The sequence below is a fragment of the Aptenodytes patagonicus genome, chromosome 26 (genome assembly GCF_965638725.1).
Source record: "Aptenodytes patagonicus chromosome 26, bAptPat1.pri.cur, whole genome shotgun sequence".
In the NCBI taxonomy this organism is placed as follows: Eukaryota; Metazoa; Chordata; class Aves; order Sphenisciformes; family Spheniscidae; genus Aptenodytes; species Aptenodytes patagonicus.
In genome coordinates this window covers 1,824,304-1,843,986 of record NC_134974.1, presented here as the reverse complement: position 1 = coordinate 1,843,986, position 19,683 = coordinate 1,824,304, and the positions used below count along the sequence as shown (strand labels likewise).

At 66.7% G+C, this 19,683-nt stretch overlaps 3 protein-coding genes and 1 non-coding gene across 6 annotated transcripts; 1 reads left to right on the top strand and 3 right to left on the bottom strand.

Moving 5' to 3' along the window:
* Window positions 1-1,353: 1,353 nt before the first annotated feature.
* Window positions 1,354-11,487, bottom strand: NPR1 (natriuretic peptide receptor 1). The gene is made up of 21 exons (XM_076359907.1): window positions 10,791-11,487; window positions 9,388-9,587; window positions 8,905-9,018; window positions 7,966-8,101; window positions 7,712-7,803; window positions 7,488-7,623; window positions 7,312-7,396; window positions 7,077-7,197; window positions 6,923-6,997; window positions 6,736-6,813; window positions 6,518-6,622; window positions 6,176-6,247; window positions 5,915-6,074; window positions 5,662-5,817; window positions 4,965-5,133; window positions 4,736-4,882; window positions 3,900-4,092; window positions 3,599-3,773; window positions 2,494-2,592; window positions 2,312-2,403; window positions 1,354-1,625 (listed from the first exon to the last, which is right to left on the bottom strand). Exons 1-21 carry the CDS (start codon window positions 11,485-11,487, stop codon window positions 1,563-1,565), a joined length of 3,165 nt encoding a protein of 1,054 aa, XP_076216022.1. The 3' UTR covers window positions 1,354-1,562.
* A 1,023-nt stretch (window positions 11,488-12,510) lies between these two features.
* Window positions 12,511-12,582, bottom strand: TRNAM-CAU (transfer RNA methionine (anticodon CAU)). The gene has a single exon. It is a non-coding gene; the product is annotated as a tRNA-Met (tRNA).
* Window positions 12,583-12,865: 283 nt separating this feature from the next.
* Window positions 12,866-17,915, top strand: ILF2 (interleukin enhancer binding factor 2). 3 transcript variants are annotated; one of them, XM_076359909.1, is made up of 15 exons: window positions 12,866-12,934; window positions 13,180-13,222; window positions 13,722-13,763; window positions 14,703-14,807; window positions 15,134-15,211; window positions 15,409-15,511; window positions 15,600-15,665; window positions 15,876-15,992; window positions 16,116-16,194; window positions 16,355-16,442; window positions 16,644-16,705; window positions 16,907-17,021; window positions 17,095-17,185; window positions 17,463-17,632; window positions 17,765-17,915. In XM_076359909.1, the coding sequence occupies exons 1-14, from the start codon at window positions 12,930-12,932 to the stop codon at window positions 17,621-17,623; spliced, it is 1,155 nt and encodes a 384-aa protein (XP_076216024.1). In that variant the 5' UTR covers window positions 12,866-12,929; the 3' UTR covers window positions 17,624-17,632; window positions 17,765-17,915. The 3 variants fall into 3 exon arrangements, with proteins under 3 accessions (XP_076216024.1, XP_076216023.1, XP_076216025.1); XM_076359908.1 differs by having other exon boundaries at window positions 13,180-13,239; window positions 13,721-13,763; XM_076359910.1 differs by lacking the exon at window positions 12,866-12,934 and having other exon boundaries at window positions 13,184-13,223.
* A 229-nt stretch (window positions 17,916-18,144) lies between these two features.
* Window positions 18,145-19,647, bottom strand: SNAPIN (SNAP associated protein). Its single transcript, XM_076359911.1, has 4 exons — window positions 19,513-19,647; window positions 18,936-18,982; window positions 18,678-18,796; window positions 18,145-18,568 (listed from the first exon to the last, which is right to left on the bottom strand). Exons 1-4 carry the CDS (start codon window positions 19,620-19,622, stop codon window positions 18,464-18,466), a joined length of 381 nt encoding a protein of 126 aa, XP_076216026.1. The 5' UTR covers window positions 19,623-19,647; the 3' UTR covers window positions 18,145-18,463.
* Between the last annotated feature and the right edge of the window lie 36 nt (window positions 19,648-19,683).

Below are 19,683 nucleotides of genomic sequence, written 5' to 3'. Positions count from 1 at the left end.
GGGCGGGGCGGTGCGGTGCGGGCGCTGCAGCTGCCGCCGGGGCGGAGGTGGGGGGGGGGGCTCCGCCGGGCGGCGGGGCGGGGGTCTCGGTGCCGGGGGGAGGGGAGCGGCGGCTCCGCACCCCCCGCCCAGCGCCGCCGACCGGAAGTCACTGGGAGAGGGACGGGAGGGCCCGGGGGGAAGAGGAAGAGCACGGCGGCCGGAAGCGCCCGCCCCTCCCGTCCTCTGGCCAATGGCAGCGGCGACACGGCTCGGAGTGACAGGGCGGGTAGCCGGCCTGGGGGGGCGGGGCCGAGACGGGCCTCTCGGCCAATGGGGCGGCGGGGGCGGGGCCTGGCCCGGACGGACGCTCCGCCCTCCCGCTCTCGGAGGCGCCGCGTGCGGCCGGGACGCCCCGGGAACCTCGGGACCCCCCCGGGGTGTGCACGGCCGGGACCCCCCGAACCCTCCCGGGACCCCCCCGGGGTGTGCACGGCCGGGACCCCCCGAACCCTCCCGGGACCCCCCCGGGGTGTGCACGGCCGGGACCCCCCGAACCCTCCCGGGACCCCCCCCGGGGTGTGCACGGCCGGGACCCCCCGAACCCTCCCGGGACCCCCCCGGGGTGTGCACGGCCGGGACCCCCCGAACCCTCCCGGGACCCCCCCGGGGCGTGCATCGCCGGGACGCCCCGAACCCTCCCGGGGTGTGCACGGCCGGGACCCCCCGAACCCTCCCGGGACACTCCTGGAGTGTGCACGGCCGGGACCCCCCGAACCCTCCCGGGACCCCCCCCGGGGTGTGCACGGCCGGGACGCCCCGAACCCTCCCGGGACACTCCTGGAGTGTGCACGGCCGGGACCCCCCGGGAACCTCGGAACGCCCCCCGGGGCGTGCATCGCCGGGACCCCCCCCAACCCCTCCCCCTTGGGCAGCCCCCCCAGTCCCCTGCCCTCGGGACCCCCCCAGCCCCCCGCCCCGCCCTGCCTTCCTCAGCCGCCCCGTCCCGGCTCCTCCAGCCCCGCAGAACCCCCCTGAAAAGCCCCCCCCGCCCCCCGCGGTGCCCCCCTCTTGCAAACCCCCCCCCGGAGCCCCCCCTCCCTGCAGAGGGGGCTTGGGCCGCTCGGGGAGACCCCCGGGACCACCCAATGCCCCGGTGGGACCAGGGTGCATGGGGACACCCAATGTGGGGTGCAGGGGAGGGGGCGCAGGGGGACCCCACTGAGACCAACGGCGAGTGCGTACACACCAGCTTTATTACAAAAATTAGAGCTCTAGTGACCCCCCCACCCGGGAGTCTGGGGGTGTCCCCGTCCCCCCCGTGTCGTCCCCCCTGCCCTGTCCCCCCGCCGGCCTCGGCCCTGCTCCTCCGCTGGTGCCTGCGCCAGGGTCAGGCCACCGGGCTGCTCGGGGACGGGGTGTCGTGTCCCCCCCCTGCCCCCGGGAGCAGTCGGGGTTCAGCTTTGGGGAGCGTGGTGCAGTTGGCGGTGTCCCCCGCCTGGCCCTGAACCCGGGGGGGCCCTTGGCGGTGGTACCGGGAAGGGCCCCGTGGGCCCTGGGTGCCGCTGCGGGGCGGGGGGGTGTCAGCCCCGGGTGCTGCTCCCACGCTCCCCCAGCAGCCAGTACGTCCTCACCTTCCCCTTGCCCTGTGGAGAGGGGGGGTCAGGGGGGCTGGGGTGCAGGGGGGGGCCCATTGCCCCAGCGGGCTTGGGGTGCAGGGGGGGCCCATTGCCCCAAGGGTCAGGGTGCAGGGGGGGGCCCATTGCCCCAGGGGTCAGGGTGCAGGGGGGTGCTCATTGCTCCAGTGGGGTCAGGGTGCAGGGGGGTGCCCGTTGCCCCAGGGGTTGGGGTGCAGGGGGTTGCCCATTGCCCCAAGGGTCAGGGTGCAGGGGGGTGCCCATTGCCCCAGGGGTTGGGGTGCAGGGGGGTGCTCATTGCTCCAGCAGGGTCGGGGTGCGGGGGGGTGCCCCTTGCCCCATGGGTCGGGGTGCGGGGGGGCTCATTGCTCCAGCAGGGTCGGGGTACAGGGGGGTGCCTGTTGCCCCATGGGTCGGGGTGCGGGGGGGGGCTCATTGCTCCAGCGGGGTTGGGGTGCAGGGGGGGGGGCCCGTTGCCCCATGGGTCGGGGTGCAGGGGGTGCTCATTGCCCCAGCAGGACCAGGGTTTGGGAGGAAGGCATTGCCCCGGTGGGGTTGGGGTGCAGGGGGTGCTCACTGCCCCAGCGGGGCTGCGGGATGAGGATGCAGAGGGGGGGGGGGATCCAGCTGGGGGGACCCCATTAGGGCAGCCATCGGGGGGGCTGGGGCTGCTGGGGGGGGGGGCCGGGGCTCACCTTCATCTCCACGTCACCCCGCAGCTCCAGCTCGAAGCAGCCGAACTCCTCCAGCACGGCCTTGGTCACCGCCGAGATGTGGATCTTCAGGGCTGGCGGGAGGCAGCTCCGTCAGCACCCACGGGTGCCCAGCCCAGATATGGCCCCGTCAGCACCCATGGGTGCCCAGCCCGGCCCCTCACCTTCCCCGTTGGACTCCATGCGCGAGGCCGTGTTCACTGTGTCCCCGAAGAGGCAGTACCGGGGCATTTTGAGACCCACAACGCCGGCGCAGACGGGTCCTGTGGGACACCCGGTGAGCGCCCCCCCCCCCCCCCGGCAGCCCCGAGTCCTGACCCGGCCCCCTTCGTTGGGAGCTCCCAGCCCCGGTGGCCCCACTGTCCCCCTGGGTGCCGGTGTCCCCTCCCCTGTCCCTGGGGTCCATGGGAGGGCTGGGTGCCCTGTCCCCCCATCCCTGCTGGTCCATGTGAGTGCCATCTCTCCGCACCCCACAGACCCGGGGAGGTGCCATGTCCCCCCCACCCATGAACCCATGTGGGTGCCATGCCCCCGTCCCCATCCCCGCTGACCCATGTGGGTGCCATGCCCCCGTCCCCACAGACCCATATGGGTGCCATGTCCCCGTCCCTGTCCCCACTGACCCGTGGGGTGCCATGTCCCCGTCCCCACTGACCCACGTGGGTGCCATGTCCCCGTCCCTGTCCCCACTGACCCGTGGGGTGCCATGTCCCCGTCCCCACTGACCCATGTGGGTGCCATGTCCCCATCCTTGCTAACCCATTTGGGTGCTGGGTGCCATGTCCCCATCCCTGCTGACCCGTACGGGTGCCACGTCCCTGTCCCCATCCCTGCTGACCCATATGGATGCCTCATCCCCGTCCCCGTTGACCCATGTGGGTGCCATGTCCCCGAACCCATCCCCGCTGACTCATATGGATGCCTCGTCCCCATCCCCGCTGACCCATGTGGGTGCCATGTCCCCATCCTTGCTAACCCATTTGGGTGCCGGGTGCCATGTCCCTGTCCCTGCTGACCCGTGGGTGCCATGTCCCTGTCCCCACTGACCCATGTGGGTGCCATGTCCCCGTCCCTGTCCCCACTGACCCGTGTGGGTGCCACGTCCCCGTCCCCGTCCCCGCTGACCCATATGGATGCCTTGTCCCTGTCCCCGCTGACCCGTGTGGGTACCACGTCCCTGTCCCCATCCCCGTTGACCCATATGGATGCCTCGTCCCCGTCCCCGCTGACCCGTGTGGGTGCCATGTCCCCGTCCCCATCCCCGCTGACCCGTGTGGATGCCGATGCGCAGCTTCAGCTGCTGCTGCGGCCGGTGGCGGATGCGGAAGGAGCGGACGGCGTCCAGCAGCGCCAGGGCCATGCGGGCCACCTCGCGGGCGTGCAGCTTCCCGTTGCGCACCGGCAGCCCCGACACCACCATGTAGGCGTCCCCGATCGTCTCCACCTGGGTAGCGGGGGGGACACCACCGGGGACACGCCGGTGGGTGCGACACCGGCTCTGGGGTGTCCAGCGTGACCCATGGTGCATGCACGTTCACGCGTGTGCGTGCGCGTGCACGCGTGCCCTCACCTTGTAGACGTCGAAGTTGTCGATGATGGCGTCGAAGCAGGTGTAGAGGTCGTTGAGCAGCGTCACCACCTGCATGGGGGTGCTCTCGGCCGACAGCGCCGTGAAGCCCACGATGTCACTGAAGTAGATGGTGACGCTGTCGAAGGCCTCCGCCTGCACCGTCTCCCCCCGCTTCAGCTGCTCCGCCACCGAGCTGCGGGCGCAGGGGGTGGGTGAGAGGGGGGCACAGCCCCCCCCCCCCCAACCCCTCCTGGGGGCACGGCGTCCCCAGGCTCCAGCCGTGCCGGGGGGTACTCGGGGTCTCCAGCCCTCTGAGGACTCCCAGCCCTGAACCATGATGGGGGGCTGGGGTTGTCCCTGGTCCCTCTGAGGACCCCCACCCCCAAGCTGTGCTGGGGGTCTGGGGTCGTCCCTGGCCCCTTTAGGTACCCCAAGCCCCAAAGAGCCATGGCAGGGGGTCCTTGGGGTCTCCAGCCCTCCAAGCACCTCCAGCCCTGAACCACGGCGGGGGGGTCCTTGGGGTCCCTGGCCCCTTCAGGCACCTTAAGCCATGCAGCAGTCTGGGGGGGGGTCCTCAGTTCTTCCAAGCACCCCTGGCCCCAAGCCATGTGGGGGTCCTTGGGGTCCCCAGGGGGTCCCCAGCCCCTCCAAACACCTCCAGCCCCAAGCCATGTGGGGGTCCTTGGTGTCCCCAGCCCCTCCAAGCACCCCCAGCCATGCAGGGCATCCATAGGGGACCCCCGCCCAGGGCAGGCAGGGGATGCCGGTGTGGTGCCCCGGGGTGCCCGGCAGTGGGGGTGGGGTGCACAGAGGGCCGGGGCCCCCCTAGTGCTCACTGGGGCAGGATCTGGTAGAGAAGAGCCTCAGCCTTGCGCTTCTCCTCCAGGTAGGCTTGGGTTCGCTCCTCCACCAGCTCCTCCAGGTTGTTGGCGTACTGCTCCATGCGCGACAGCAGGTTGTCCAGGATGTTGCTGCTGCTCTCCCTGCGGGCAGGGGGTGAGCATCCACCCGGGGACCCTTTTCGGGGTCACCCATCACCCACGGGGCTGGGGGAGGTGGAGGTACCTGTTGAACTTGCGGAGTTGGACCTTGATCTGGTTGAAGTCGGGGCGCTCCAGGACGTCCTCGGCCCAGCAGTGCTGCATCAGCTGGCCCAGCTCCTCCATGTGGCACCCCACATTGGCCGAGGGGCGGAAGCTGGGGCGCTCCCCACTCTTCACCCGCTCGATGATCTCTGCGGGGCCAAGCACCCATCAGCAGGTCCAAGCACCCATCAGCTGGTCTAAGCACCCATCAGCAGGTCCAAGCACTCATCAGCAAGCCCAAGCACCCATCACAGCAGGTCCAGGCACCCATCAGCGAGGTCAACAACCCATCAGCTGGTCCAATAACCCATCAGGAGGTCCAAGAACCCATCAGCAGGTCCAAGAACCCATCAGGAGGTCCAAGAACCCATCAGCTGGTCCAAGCACCCATCAGCAGGTCCAAGCACTCATCAGCAAGGCCAAACACCCATCACAGCAGGTCCAGGCACCCATCAGCGAGGCCAACAACCCATCAGCTGGTCCAAGCACTCATCAGCAGGTCCAATAACCCATCAGCAGGTCCAAGAACCCATCAGGAGGTCCAAGAACCCATCAGCAGGTCCAAGAAACCATCAGCTGGTCCAAGCACCCATCACACCAGGTCCAAGCACCCATCTGCTTGTCCAACCACCCATCAGCGGGTCCCTGGCACCATCACCCCGGCCCCCCCTGCTCACCTTTAGGGCTCAGGTCCAGCCCCTCCATGTAGAAGACGCCGTTGCGCAGGGCGATCTCTTGCAGGATGATGCCGAAGCTGTAAACGTCGCCCTTCTGCGTGCCACGGGCCGGCGGCGACTCCATCCGCAGCAGCTCGGGCGCCGTCCACAGCTTCTCTGTGGCACCAGGGAGGGGGCTCAGGCCGGGCGGGGACCCCGGGCAGGGGCTGCTCCCTGGGGGGGGGGGGGGGTAGTGGACGGGCAGGGTGCTCACTGGCGAAGAGCGCGTGGGAGTCCTCGCCGTCGGGGGCCACGCGGAAGCTCTCCAGCCCGTAGTCTGTGATCTTCAGCACGAAGCGGCTGTCCACCACGCAGTTGGAGGACTTGAGGTTCCCGTGGGAGACGATCACCCCGTTGTGCAGGAACTGCATCCCCTGGCAGGGCGGAGAGTGGTTGGACCTGGTTGTCCCCCACCTCCATGGGAACGGGGGACCCTCCATGGGAATTGGGTGCCCAGCGGGAACCGGCTCGTTACCTTGACGATGTCATGGGTGAGGGAATAGCGGAACATCCAGTCCAGCGTGATGCTCTCGTTCTCCAAGATGTCCTGGGGACACGACGGTCACGTTGCCGTCCCCCCACCATGGACAGTCCCGGGATGGGGGGACCAGCATCCATCTGCCCGCTGGGGTTGGCTCCCTCCCACCCTGGGCACCGGGCAGAGCAGCTCTGGGCAGCCCCGACGCTGGGTGATGGGCACCGTCCAGCTCTGACGCTGGGTGATGGGCACCGTGCAGCCCCGATACTGGGTGATGGGCACTGGAGGGAGAGGCTCCAGCCCCGGATGGCTGCCGGGGAGCCGGGACCCCGCCGGTACCTGGAGGCTCCCGCGCGGGCAGTACTCGGTCAGGATGCAGATGTTCGGGGGGTCGGTGCAGGCGCCGATGAAGCGGGTCAGATGCTCGTTTTGGACATCCCGCATCTAAGGTGGAGCAGGGTGTGGGACCAGGCTCATGGCACGTCCCACCCCACCCAGGGGACGCCGGGCCGGGCACCCCCATCCCACCGCGCGGCACCGAGCCGGGGTCCACCTACGTGCTTCAGCTCGAACAAGACCTTGCGCGTCAGCTCGATGCGCTTGCGGTTGAGGTGCTTCACGGCCACGAGGTTGCCCTGGGGAGACACGGGGTGATGGGTGCCCGGCGGGACGATGGGTGCCCAGCGGGGCGACGGGTGCCCAGCGGGGTGGTGGGTGCCCATCCCCACTCCCGCACCCCCATACCTTGTAATATGCCGTCTTGGCGTAGACCTGGAACTGCCCCTCTGCTGTCATCAACGAGCCGTAGTTGGAGCCCCTCTGCGGGAAGGGACGAGGGGTGAGCCCGGTCCCCGGTCCCCGTCCCTGGGGCAGGGCTGGGGATGGGATGGGTGCTCACCAGGGAGAGGGTGAGCTTGCTGCCGGCGCTCCGGAGGTGTTTCTCCAGGCTGCTCATCTGCACGTCCTCCCAGCGGATACGCCACAGCTCGGCCGCCAGCTCCTTCTCCAGCTGCAGCTTCCTGCGCCGGGAGGGCAGGGCGAGACCCCCGCATGTCCGTCACCCCCCGGCCTCGCCACCTCCGGGGACAGCGGCGCAGCCTCGGGGTCACCCTCCCCGACCCCAGCACCCCTACCTGTAGATGAAGAAGGAGGTGATGGTGATGGCCAGGAGGATCAGGCTGACCACGAGGGACAGGACCTCCAGGGTGGACAGGCTGGCTGCACAGCAAGAGGAGGGCGGTGAGGGGCTGGTGGGTGCCCGGGGCGGGGGGTCTCGTGTCGTGTCGCCCCCCTCCCCAACACCACTCACCTTTGCGGCACAGTGGGTCGCTGTTATCGAAGCCACAGGGGGGGACGTCGGAGGGGACCGTGTTCCCCGGCCAGTGGATCTCGCGCCCTGACACCATCTGGATCTTCTTGGTGGTGCCGTTGTAGTTGGCCACGATCTTGGGGGGGGGGGGTTGGGGCAAGTAATGGGCGGGAGGAGGCCCCCGGCTGCCCCATGGGACCGGCTGCCCCCGCGCCGGGGCTCACCTGGAAGTCCCCCCGCACAGGGTCCATGTCCCACAGGGAGTAGTCGCTCTCCCGGTCCCCGTTCTCGTCGATCTTCAGGAAGCCGGTGACACCTGGGGACGGAGGGTGAAGGGCTGGAGGGGGACCCCGGGGACCCCAGCCCATGGGTGGGGGCTCCGATCCCAAAATACCATCCTGGGAGTGGGGCAGGCGGGCGCCTGGCAGGCAGCACCCAGCCGGTGTGGGGACGGGGGGGAGACGGGGATGAGGCTCACCGTAGAAGGTGCGGTTCCACATCTGGCGGGTGATGGCGGAGGCGTTGGTGATGGAGCCGCCCCGCTCCAGCGTCTCATTGACGGCCTGGGCGTAGAGCAGCACCCCGTCATGGAAGGCAGCCGCGATGAAGTTCATCTGGGGGCAATGGAGATGGCTGGGGGACGGGGCGCAGGCGGGGGTCCCCGTCCCCTCATTCCCGGCAGCCACAGGTCATCCCGCAGCTCCTTGATCCCAGTGGCCTTGGCTCCACCCTGCGTCCCTGGCTCCGTCCCATGCCCCCTCGTCCCCTTGTCCCCAGCTCCATCCTGTGTCCCCCAGCACCTCCAGCTCCATCCCATGTCCCCTTGTCCCCAGCTCCATCCCGTGTCCCCCAGCACCTCCAGCTCCATCCCTTGTCCCCAGCTCCATCCCGCATCCCCCAGCAGCTCCAGCTCCATCCCATGTCCCCTTGTCCTCAGCTCCATCCCGTGTCCCCCAGCACCTCCAGCTCCATCCCATGTCCCCTTGTCCCCAGCTCCATCCCGTGTCCCCCAGCACCTCCAGCTCCATCCCTTGTCCCCAGCTCCATCCCGTGTCCCCCAGCAGCTCCAGCTCCATCCCATGTCCCCTTGTCCCCAGCTCCATCCCGTGTCCCCCAGCAGCTCCAGCTCCATCCCATGTCCCTTTGTCCCCAGCTCCATCCCATGTCCCCCAGCACCTCCAGCTCCATCCCATGTCCCTTTGTCCCCAGCTCCATCCCATGTCCCCCAGCACCTCCAGCTCCATCCCATGTCCCTTTGTCCCCAGCTCCATCCCATGTCCCCCAGCACCTCCAGCTCCATCCCATGTCCCCTTGTCCCCAGCTCCCTCCCGTATCCCTGAGCAGCCCCAGCTCCCTCCTGTGCCCCCCTAGCCCCGTGCCCCCCCAGCTTTCCCAGCTCCATTCCCCTGTGTCCCACCAAGCCGTCCTTCATGGAGAAGTTGAAGTGGGCGAGCGCCTCCTCCTTCAGCCGCACCAGGAAAGGCCGGTACTCGGGGTTTTCGGGCTCCTTGTAGGTGATGATGGTGACGGCCTGGGATGGGGGAGAGCGGCTGGCAGCGGGGCTGGCTGGACCCCGCTGGGGACGGGGACCCTGCCCGGTCCCCTCGGGGACGGGGGTCCCAGGCTGTGGGCAGGGACTGCCTGCCTTTCTGCCGTGCCTATTAATAGCCTCTGCTCCAGGCAGCGCCGGAGCTGGGACCCGGGGCCATTAATCTCATTTCCTTCCTCCTCGGCGGCTGCCAGCAGTGGGGAACGAACCGGGGGGAGGTGGGGGCTGCTCCGCCAGCTCCGGCACCCACCACGGCCCTGCTCCCCGTGCCGGGGTACGCACACGTGGGTGGGTGCCTGTGCACGTGCACACGCGTGCGCGGTGGGTGCCCGTGCGGAGCCTCGGGCTCACCTCGAAGGCTTGCCGGGCGTTGGCGTCGTGGCGGTCCCCCCGTTTCCAGGGTCGCTGGGGCTCGGGGAAGCGGCTGCCCTGCAGGCTGGCCCCGAAGATGTCGATGTAGAAGAAGGCGTAGTCGCCGTGGGTCAGCCCCTCGCGCCCTGCCTGCAGCATCAGCTCCCGCAGCGTCTCCGGGGCGCAGCACACGTAGACGACTGCGTGGGGCAAGATGGCTCATGGCACCCCAAGAACCCCCGTCCCCGGGGGACCCCAAAACCCCAGGCCAGCATCCCGGGGGGGGGGGTCCCGGTTAACACGCGATGCGGGAGGGAATGTGTGGTGGGTCGTGCCGCCCAGCGGGTGGAGGGGGGCTGAGCGGGATGCTGGGTAGCGGGGGGTCCCGAACCCTGCTGCCTGCCCCCCCGTGCCCTGCCCGCCTTTGCCCTCCGCCACGGGCGCCAGGCCGAGGCTTCCTGTTTTCCCGACTCCGTTTCCTCCTCCCTGTGGCCCAGATCGCCGGCAGAGATTGATTCTCAGCAGCGTGGTGACCCCGGTGGGTGCCGCCTGCCCCCACTGCCATGGTCCCCTTCAGCACTGGGTCGTGGTGCCGGCGGGACCCCAGCCGGGCTGCTGCCCGGCACGGGGCACGGCCGTGCCACCCACCAGGACCGTGGGGCCCCAAAATAGCACCCGCCGAGGCTAAGCAGCAAGATGGTGAGGGCGGGGACGGCCGGACGCCACCCACCCAATGCCAGCCCCACCGGCACCCATTCCCCTGGTGCCATCCGGGACGGCTCCGACTGGAGCAGCTGGCAGGGACTGGGACGGGGACGGAGCCAGCCTGGGCCACCAGGACGGAGGGGAGCGGGGCAGGCGGCCATGCTCAGCAGCTCCCGGTGGGGTGCGGGGCGGGGTTCCGGGGTGGGGGTCAGGGTGCGGGGCCGGGGCAGCACATGCGTGTGCTGTTATGCAGCACGCCCGCGTACAGCCATGCAGAGCCGCGCTCGCCCGTGCGGAGCCGTGCACACCCGCGTAGAGCCGTGCACAGCCGGGCACAGCCGTGCTCACCCGTGTACTGCCACGAACACGCGTGCACAGCTGTGCTCACCCGTGTACACCTGTGTGGAGCTGTGTAGAGCTGTGCACACCCGGGCACAGCCGTGCACACCCGTGTACTGCCGTGAACACCCGTGCACAGCCGTGTAGAGCCGGGCACAGCCGGGCACACCCATGTACACCCGCGTGGAGCTATGCACACCCATGCCGAGCTGCGTAGAGCCACGCACAGCCGTGCCCACCCGTGCACCGCACCGGCACCCCCCCCGCCACCCCGTTCCCCCTCCCCGTGCCGGTGCATGGCAAGACACCCCCCCCCCCCCCCAACCCCCCACCGGTGAGTGTGTCCCCCCGGCACTCACTGCGTCCCTTCTGCTTGATCTCCTGGATGATGAAGGAGAAGTTGCCGCCGTCGCGGAAGACGACGTCCATGACGGTGAGGTTGCGCAGGGTGGGCAGCTGGACGTACAGCCCCTCGGCGGCGAAGAAGTACGGCCGGTCGTCCACCTTCTCGTCCCAGTAAACCAGTAAAGCCCGCCGGGTCCAGTTGAAACGACGGTGGAGCTGCACGCCCAGTTCACCCAGTTTGCGGTGACTGGGACCGGCGCGGGTGGTCAACCCGAATTGCTCCCGCTTGTCGTCGAAGCCGTGGGCTTCGGCACCCGCTGTCACTAGTGGAAGCCGCCAGTGGCTGGTAAACCGGGCGACCGGTGCTGCCGTATAGACGCAACCGGGTCCCAAAAAAGCGGCGGGGTGATGAGCGAGCCGTAGGTCGACGGCGGCCAACGGCGCGGCCATTTCGGAGCAAACACCGTGTCGATCCTCGCTGCTACCGAAAACCCACCGTAGGGTAAAACCGGGTAATAAATCGGGACGGGCGTTAACGGCGGCGGCGGCTAAACGCACCGCCGGTCCCACTCGTGGCCAAGCCCACGGGTAGGTGAGGTTGCGTTCGGGTAACACCACCGCTAGAGTCAGTGCGGTTGTCCCCGTCGTCGCCGCCGCCGCCGCCGCCGCCACCGTCACCGCGCCGCAGAGCACGGCCAGCACCGCCAGCATCGCCCACGGAGAGTGGCTTTTCCCCCCGCGGCGGGGCTGAGCCCTTCCTTCCCCCCCCCCACTCCCCCCCCCCCCCCCCCCCGGTGACACAAAGGGCCGTTATCATCCACACCGAGCTTAACTCCTTCCTTCCCGCCCCCCCCCCCCCCCGCCCCGGCATCCACCGAGGACCGGGGATGGAGGATGGGGCCGCCCGGTGGTGGGTGTGGATATCCCCACCCGTGGGAAGTGGGGCGGCGGGCTGGCGCCGGTGGCGGGTGACCGCGGTAACCCGCGACACGCCGGGGACACGGCGGGTCACGCCGCGACACGTCGCGGGTACCGCGGCCACCCGGGTTCCGTCACCGCGGCCCCCCCCGCCCCCCGCCCTCCGGTCAGCCGTGGGGGGCTGAGACCTGACAAACTCATCAGCAGGCTGGGAACACGCCGCGGCCCCGGACCCCGTCCCCACGGTACCCCCCCGCCCCGCCGGGCTTCGGGCAGTCCCGGGGGGGCTCCGTGGGGGGCTCGGGCACCTCTCCCCCCTCCACACCCCCCCCCGCCCGCCCGTGGGAGGTCCTGCTCCACGTCCCGATCACGGCAGCCCCGGGGGAACGGGGAGGTTGCCCCAGACAGATGCCGCTCCGGGGGGGCTGCGCGGCTCCCGGGGAGACGCACAGCGCTCGGGGGACACGCGTGGCTCCGGGGACACCCGCGGCGCTCCCGCCCCGGGACACGCACAGCCCTCCGGGGACAGACGCGGCTCCCGGGGACGTGCACAGCGCTCGGGAACACGCGTGGCACTCCCGCCCCGGGACACGCGCAGCGCTGCGGGGACACGCGCGGCTCCCGCGGACGCGCGTGACGCCGGCCGTCCCGGGACCCTCCCGAGGGTCCGAGCCGTGCCGGACGAGGCTGCACCAGGTCGGTCTCGCCGGGGAGAAGCGTCAGGGAGCGCCAGAGGCGGCGGCAAAAATTAAAGTAATGAATTAAGGCGCTGATGAAGGGGGAAAAAAAAACCCCCCACGGGTGGAAAACATTCGCTAGCAGAGGATGGTTTCGATCCATCGACCTCTGGGTTATGGGCCCAGCACGCTTCCGCTGCGCCACTCTGCTGCCTGCCCAGCTACCCCTATCGGCGCTAGACGTACCCGTTCGGCCTGCGCGCATGCGCGCTGAGCTCGCCGGCCGCTCCATTCGTGAACTTCGTACCCCCTCCAGCGGCCGCCCGGCGCGCGCGCATGGCCTGGCGCCATGACCGGTCGCGTTCATTCCCCCGCCCCCGCCCACCCCTCCGCCTCGGATTGATGGTTGACTGAACCAATGGATTGCAGCGGAGTACTGTCAGTGGGCGGACTCGCGGCGGGCGAGAACCAATAGGCAGGCAGGTTGTTGCGGGGTTGTGGGAGCGCAAACCCGGCGGGGTCTCCGGGACAGCGTTCATTGTTCGGAGCGGCGGAACCATGAGGTGCGCGGGGACCGGGCCCGGGGGGGGGGAGGGTCCGTGCTCCGCGGGGTGGGACGCCCGGGCATCCCCGGTGCGAGGCCGGAGCCCGTGGGGAGGCGCTGGGGCCCCTCAGGGAGGGCCCGGGCGGGAGGCGGGAGCTCCCTCGGGGCGGGCTGCCCGCGGTGGGATCAGGGGAGCCCCCCCCCCCCCCCCTCCGGGGCCGCCGTCCCGCTCCTCTAACGCCGTTTCCCTTCTCTTTTTCGCAGGGGCGATCGAGGCAGAGGCCGCGGCGGACGCTTTGGTTCCAGGGGAGGCCCTGGCAGTGGGCGAGTCTGGCTTCTGCTTTAGCGAGGGTGGCTCTCTAGCGTGTCAGGCCTAGGGGGTGGGCTGCGGCCGCCCCCGGGGGGCGAGCTGCCGGGGCGCAGAAACCGGGGGCTCTAGCTTGCAGTGTAGCGCAGGATAACGGTGAGGCGTAGAGCGGGGGACCGGGGGGGTGTGGTGTGGGTGCCGGCCCCTCCGGGCCGGGTCTCTTCGGCGCTGCGGGGGAGCCCTCGGTGTACGGCCACCGCCCGATGGCACCGGGGCGCGGGAAGGGGGGGGTTTAGTTATCGTTAGGGGGGGTGGGTTAGGAAGAAACCTTTCCTATTTCTGTAGGGCCTTTCTCGCGTCTCGGGAACAAACCTCCACGAAACGGTGACGGGGAGCTGGGGGGGCGTTCGGCGATGACGAACACAGCGGCGAGCGAGTAGACGCCCCCACAGAGAATAAATTTGTTTTTTTTTTTTCTTTTTTTCTTTCCCCCTTTAGGTTCCGGCCCTTTGTGCCGCACATCCCCTTTGATTTCTATGTCGTGAGTAACCCCCCTCCTCCAGAGCTGTTCGCAGGCAGCAGCTGCGGGACTTCTCCTTGTTTAAAGACGCTTAAAAAAAAAAACAAACCCTCGTTTGCCGACTTTGATGGTTTAACTTCTTTTAGCTTAGCCGGAGTAAAGGAGCTCACTGAAAATGCTGTCGGTTCAGTAACTAACCCAAAATAGATCTTCTTACTGTCTCCGTTGTTTGGGGTACTCGTGTCACACGGGATGACTAGGATGCGGTTGAGTAACAATCGCAACGAATAAATGCCCCGATTGAGGTTTTTCTGCTTTTTAAGGCACCTCACTCACCCAGGCCCTCAATCCTGTCAGCTCTCTGTAACACAAACCTCCTGGGTTACTCCGATAGCTGTCACACACCTGTCGGAAGTTCTCCAGGTTCTTTTGCCCTGTCGGTCCTCACAAAGACCAACAGCCAACGCGCGTTTCCCACCTTTAATAATTTCCTCCTGCCGCCCTTTACAGACACGTGACTCTCAAAGCAAACAAGTTCACTTTTGCCTTCCAGGCCCTGTGGCTGCGAATCCCGTCATAGCAACTGAAAAGCTCCGCAAACAAAGAGCGTTATTCTCAAGGGACTGTAATATAGTTAATAAACCCCCTCTTGACAGAGCCATTCTTAAATTAGATCCGCCCCGTCTCACACCCCTTAGTTGCACGGGCACGCTGGCGGCTCCTCTGCCGTTCCTGTCGGAACGCGGTGAGAGTGTACAGGCGGGACAGGCAGCTGCTCTCCCTCCCTTAGGATAACGTGAAATTGATAAAAAGCAACAAGTGAAGAGCACGATGGGGAATCGCAAAGGGAACAAGCACTGGAGAATTTAAAAAAAAAAAACAAGTAAATTTTGCTGGTGAGTGGGTTGAACCGAAGTCATCTTCTCGGGCGTTGCAGTCTGATATCTGATCCCGTTTCAGTGCGAAATGGCCTTCCCCCGCGTCAAACCTGCCGCCGATGAGACCGCGTTCAGCGAAGCCTTGCTGAAGAGAAACCAGGACCTTGCTCCCACCGCCGCTGAACAGGTTTTGTGCCACCAAATTACCTTAAATTCTTCGGCTGGATGTTACTGCAGCGTTAGAGGACGCAAAACCAGACTATCCTTTGGAGAGTATAGCCAGGAGTAGTCATTACTAGCCTAAAAAGTAATTACTCCTCTCTGAAACAAGCACTGCAGTAGAAATACAGGTGGAGTTTCTCGGACAGTGATTTTTAAATAAGTTTCTTTTGTCTGTTTGTTACGTATTTTGCATCAGGGCTGTCTGCATTATGCTGTGCCAAGATCAGATTATTTCAAGTCGTACTGGACAACTGGCTGGTAACACCAACCCCTCTCCCATTTCCTTTTCAGGCTTCCATTCTTTCTCTGGTGACCAAAATAAACAACGTGATCGACAATTTAATTGTCGCACCGGGAACGTTTGAAGTGGTGAGTCCAAAAGCGGTGAGCTTGGAGAAAAAGAAAAAAAAAAAGAGAGCAGCTACGTGGGGAGATGCTTCGGCACGAGGGATGCTGGTGTTCTAGCTGCCAAACCTGGCCCCAGGTGGATTAAAGATTCATGCTGGCTCCCAGAAACGTATCACATGCGTTAAATGCACTCATTTCTGCTTTGCTTTTTCAAACAGCAAATCGAGGAGGTTCGCCAGGTCGGTTCCTACAAGAAGGGCACCATGACGACGGGGCACAACGTGGCCGATCTGGTGGTGATTCTGAAAATCTTACCCACCCGTGAGTTACCGGCTGCGCGGCGGCTGCCGACTGAACCGCGGCGCTCGGCCCCGCTCCGACCACCTCTTCTGCTTCTTCTTCTCCCTAGTGGAAGCTGTGGCAGCCTTGGGAAACAAAGTCGTGGAAAGCCTGAGGGCGCAGGACCCCAGCGAAGGTGGGACGCTCTCCTGTGTCGTACGGGCTCGAGGAGGACGTAGGCTGATGCGAGGCAGTTTCCCCTTGAGCTTTGGGGTTTTTCTGAAGGGGATGGCGCCCAGCCTGCTGCCGCAGCACCGCTGCCGAGATCTTGTGGTCTTTCCTGCATTCCCGGGTGCCGGTAAGGTCTTCTAGCCCCTCTGTGAGGAATTTTGTTCTTTCTCCCCAGTCCTGACCATGCTGACCAACGAGACCGGCTTTGAGATCAGCTCGGCCGACGCGACGGTGAAGATCCTTATCACCACGGTGCCGCCCAATCTCCGCAAGCTGGACCCCGAACTACACCGTAAGAGCTCAGCTTGCTCTGCCCCGCACGTGAACCTTCACCGGGGTGGGGGGAAACCAGCTGCCTCCCCGCACCTACTCCCCTTTCGGTTGAAAACCCAGGCGTTTCTGCTGCTTCTTTCAGTGGACATCAAAGTGCTGCAAAGCGCCCTGGCTGCCATCAGACACGCTCGCTGGTTCGAGGAGAACGCTTCGCAGTCCACGTGAGTTTGGCCTCAAAACGGGGAACTGCAGCTCTGAGGCCTGGTCGAAATAATCGCCTTTACAGAGAACCGGGCGGGGGGGGGGGAAGCAAGGAGGGCTCTTCCTGCAGCAGGAAGGTGCGTGAGGCGTTACGAACCCTCCTCCTGCCGTCTTCTCCAGGGTGAAGGTCTTAATCCGGCTGCTGAAAGACCTGAGAATCCGATTCCCTGGCTTCGAGCCCCTCACCCCCTGGATTCTGGACCTGCTGGTGAGCACACGAGGGGGAACGCTGACGGTGTGCCGAGCGCACGAGGGGGAACGCTGACGGTGTGCCGGGCATGCCGTAGCTAACTCGTAGCTGCCTGGGCTCCGGCATAAAACAGCTGCTTGTAGCTCCCGCAGCAGGAGTCAGGATTCTTTGCGGGAGGGCTGCTCTCGTCCTAACTCCCTCTTTATTTCACCTCTTCAGGGGCACTATGCCGTGATGAACAACCCCACCAGGCAGCCCCTGGCCCTCAACATCGCCTACAGGTCCGTCGCCATTTGCTTCACTCGTATAAATTCCTCTTACCATCTCGGTTTTGAACATCTGCGGCGGCACATCAGGGCTTGAAGGGACCTGAACGGGAGGCAAAGCAGACTCCTCACCTAGCTGTGCTAATTGCAGACTTTCTGGCTGTGTTTCTGTGCTGGAACGGTCTAGTTTTTAACCCAAAACGTCTTGTCCCGTAGGCGCTGCCTTCAGATCCTGGCCGCGGGGCTCTTCCTCCCCGGATCTGTTGGTATCACCGATCCCTGCGAGAGCGGAAACTTCAGAGTCCACACGGTTATGACCCTCGAACAGCAGGTGAGCTGCCTCGTCTGCCGCGGGAGAAGGGACTAGAACCCGGCCACGCTCTGACTCCTCCCCGTCCCCGCAGGACATGGTGTGCTACACCGCGCAGACGCTCGTCCGGATTCTCTCTCACGGAGGCTACAGGAAAATCCTCGGCCAAGAGGGTGACGCCAGCTGTAAGTGGGGTCGGTGCAACGCATGGGTCTTCCTCCGCGCAGGCTGTCGATGTCTCGGTGGGGAAACGCGACGGGCTTTCTGCGTTGCTGGAGAAAATGAAGGGCTCCAAGGAGAAGCGACTCATTAAAGCCCAGAGCGGTGGGGAGGCGAAGCTGGCGAGGCAGGGTGTCGTGCTTCCCTCTGCTACATCCTGGGGACGGGGCTTGTCCGCACCGCCCGAGGCCGCCCCCATCTTTCTTGGGGCGAGCTGCCTGCTCACTACCCCTGTTTTTGCAGACCTGGCTTCTGAAATGTCCACGTGGGATGGAGTGATAGTGACACCTTCCGAGAAGGCTTACGAAAAGCCTCCGGAGAAGAAAGAAGGAGAAGAGGAAGAAGAGAATCAGGAAGAACCCGCTACAGGCGAGGAGGAGGAAAGCATGGAGACGCAGGAGTGACTCGCCCAGGTAAAGCCTGTCGGTACCTGCTGCCTTGGGAGAAGGCAGCTCTGGGCAGGGGAGGGAACGGTCCGTGCTGCCTGCGCCCCGGGACGGCGCTTCCCCCCGCCCCCTCAGCAGCCTGTCTTCCCCCCCCTGCAGCTGGCCTCCCTGCTGCCGGGTACTGCTGGCTGATGGACGTGAAGAACCGAGCAAGAGGACTGAGCCTGTCCTCGGCAAATGCAGCCAGCCGATGTGACCCGTCCCTTATATGTGTTTTTATAAGTTGCGCATTAAAGCGTTCCCCCCCTTTCGAGTGTGTCCTCTTTGTTTAGGCAGAAGATGCACATTATAGAAGGGGGGCCAGAAAAAGGTCTAACAGCGGGAGGAGGGGGGGGGTTCCAAAACTTTAAGGATGCTGAACCCCAACCTGCTCTCGCTGCTGGCAGCATCTCCCTGGTTCTGCTTCCCCCGGGCCCGTCAATGTAAGGCTGCGGCCGTGACGTGGGAGCGTTACAGACTCACGCTGCCTCACCAGCCCGTAAGCAACACACGGTCACTTTTATTACGGCGCCTACAAACCTGGAAATACAATTCAGGGTCCCCCGGTTCCTTCAGCTGCAGCTGAAGAGCTGCGGCCTCACTGTGCAGGACTTCTTCCCCCCTCCCGTGCTGCGGACGCTCAGGAGAGCGCTGCTACAAACAGGGATACCTGCTCCCCTTGCCAGCGGCCCACTCCCTTCACTGTCCTTACGGGGTCACGCCCATCACCATCCGGGGCCGCTCCTCCGGCCCAGCTCACAGGGCTGTCAGTGCAGCCGTGGTGCGAGGCGGATCCGGCCCAGTGCTGCCGCGGGGGCCTCACTTGCCGGGCAGGCCCTGGGGGTAGCCGCCCGCCGCCTCCAGCATGGCCTTCCTCCGCACCGTCTCCTTTGCCACGCTGTGGTTCAGCCTCCGCAGCCGTTCCTGCGCGGGGGAGTGGCAGCCGTCAGGACAGGGGGGATGGGGTGGGGGGGCTGGGATCCCCCAAAACACTGTGGCCCCCAACCCCCCCCCCCGGGGTCCCCACGCTGACCTGGGCGTTCTGCAGGATGTTGTTGACCAGCACCACCCTGCGCCGGGCGTTCAGCAGCTTCTTCACGTAGGGGTCAAGGTCCAGCGCCACTTTCTGGTCCTCATTGATGCGGCACAGCTCTGGGGAGAGGGCAGAGGGTGGGAGCGGGCCCAGGGCACCACAGACCCCCGGGGGGGGGTGGGGGTGTGGGGCAAACCCCGCTGCGCCCCCACAGCCGGGCTGCAGATGTGACTCCCTCCACCCCCCCCCATGTCTCACCTGTGGCCAGGCTGTCGATGTGCTCCCGCAGCTCCACCTGGCTCTCCCTGCGGAGGGGACGGCTCGGTAGCCAGGACAAAACCCTCCACCACAGGCCCCCCCGGCCCCAAACCCACCCCTGCTCCCCCTCCGACAAGGAACCTGCGCCCCCAGCTGCCCCTAACTCCCTCCCTAGGTCCAAACGCTCACCCCACCCACCTCGTTACCTGCACCCCCCTCCCTCTCAGCCATCCCTAACTCTCCCCAAACCACCTACATGCCCCCCCGCCTCTAACCCCCACCCCACACGCACCCCTAAGGCCCCCCCAGCCCAGGGACCTGCCCCCACCGGCACCAACCCCTGCGGCCCCCTCAGCCCACCTACGAACCCCTCAATTCCCCACCCAGGCACCCCTAAGCCCCCCCAGGTGCTCCGAAAACCCTTCACCCCCCCCCCCCCCCAAACCTGCCCCCCCCCCCCGGCCCCGCTCCCGCCGCTGTACCTGCTCCTCAGCCCCCCCTCAGCCCCGCTCCCGCCGTTCCCCTCAGGCGCCCCGGGCCCTCCCTCCTCCCTGACCCCGCTCCCGGTTCACCGGACCTGACGGCGTGGACGTGTCCGTCGAGCTGCCGCACCGCCGGCCGCAGGAACTGCAGCAGCCCCTCAGCGAACAGCTCCCGCGCCACCGGGCCACCGCTCCCTGCCGCCATCTTGGCGCCGCCAACAGCCGCGGGGGCCGCCGGGAAATGGCGGCAGCGCGGGGGCCGCCGG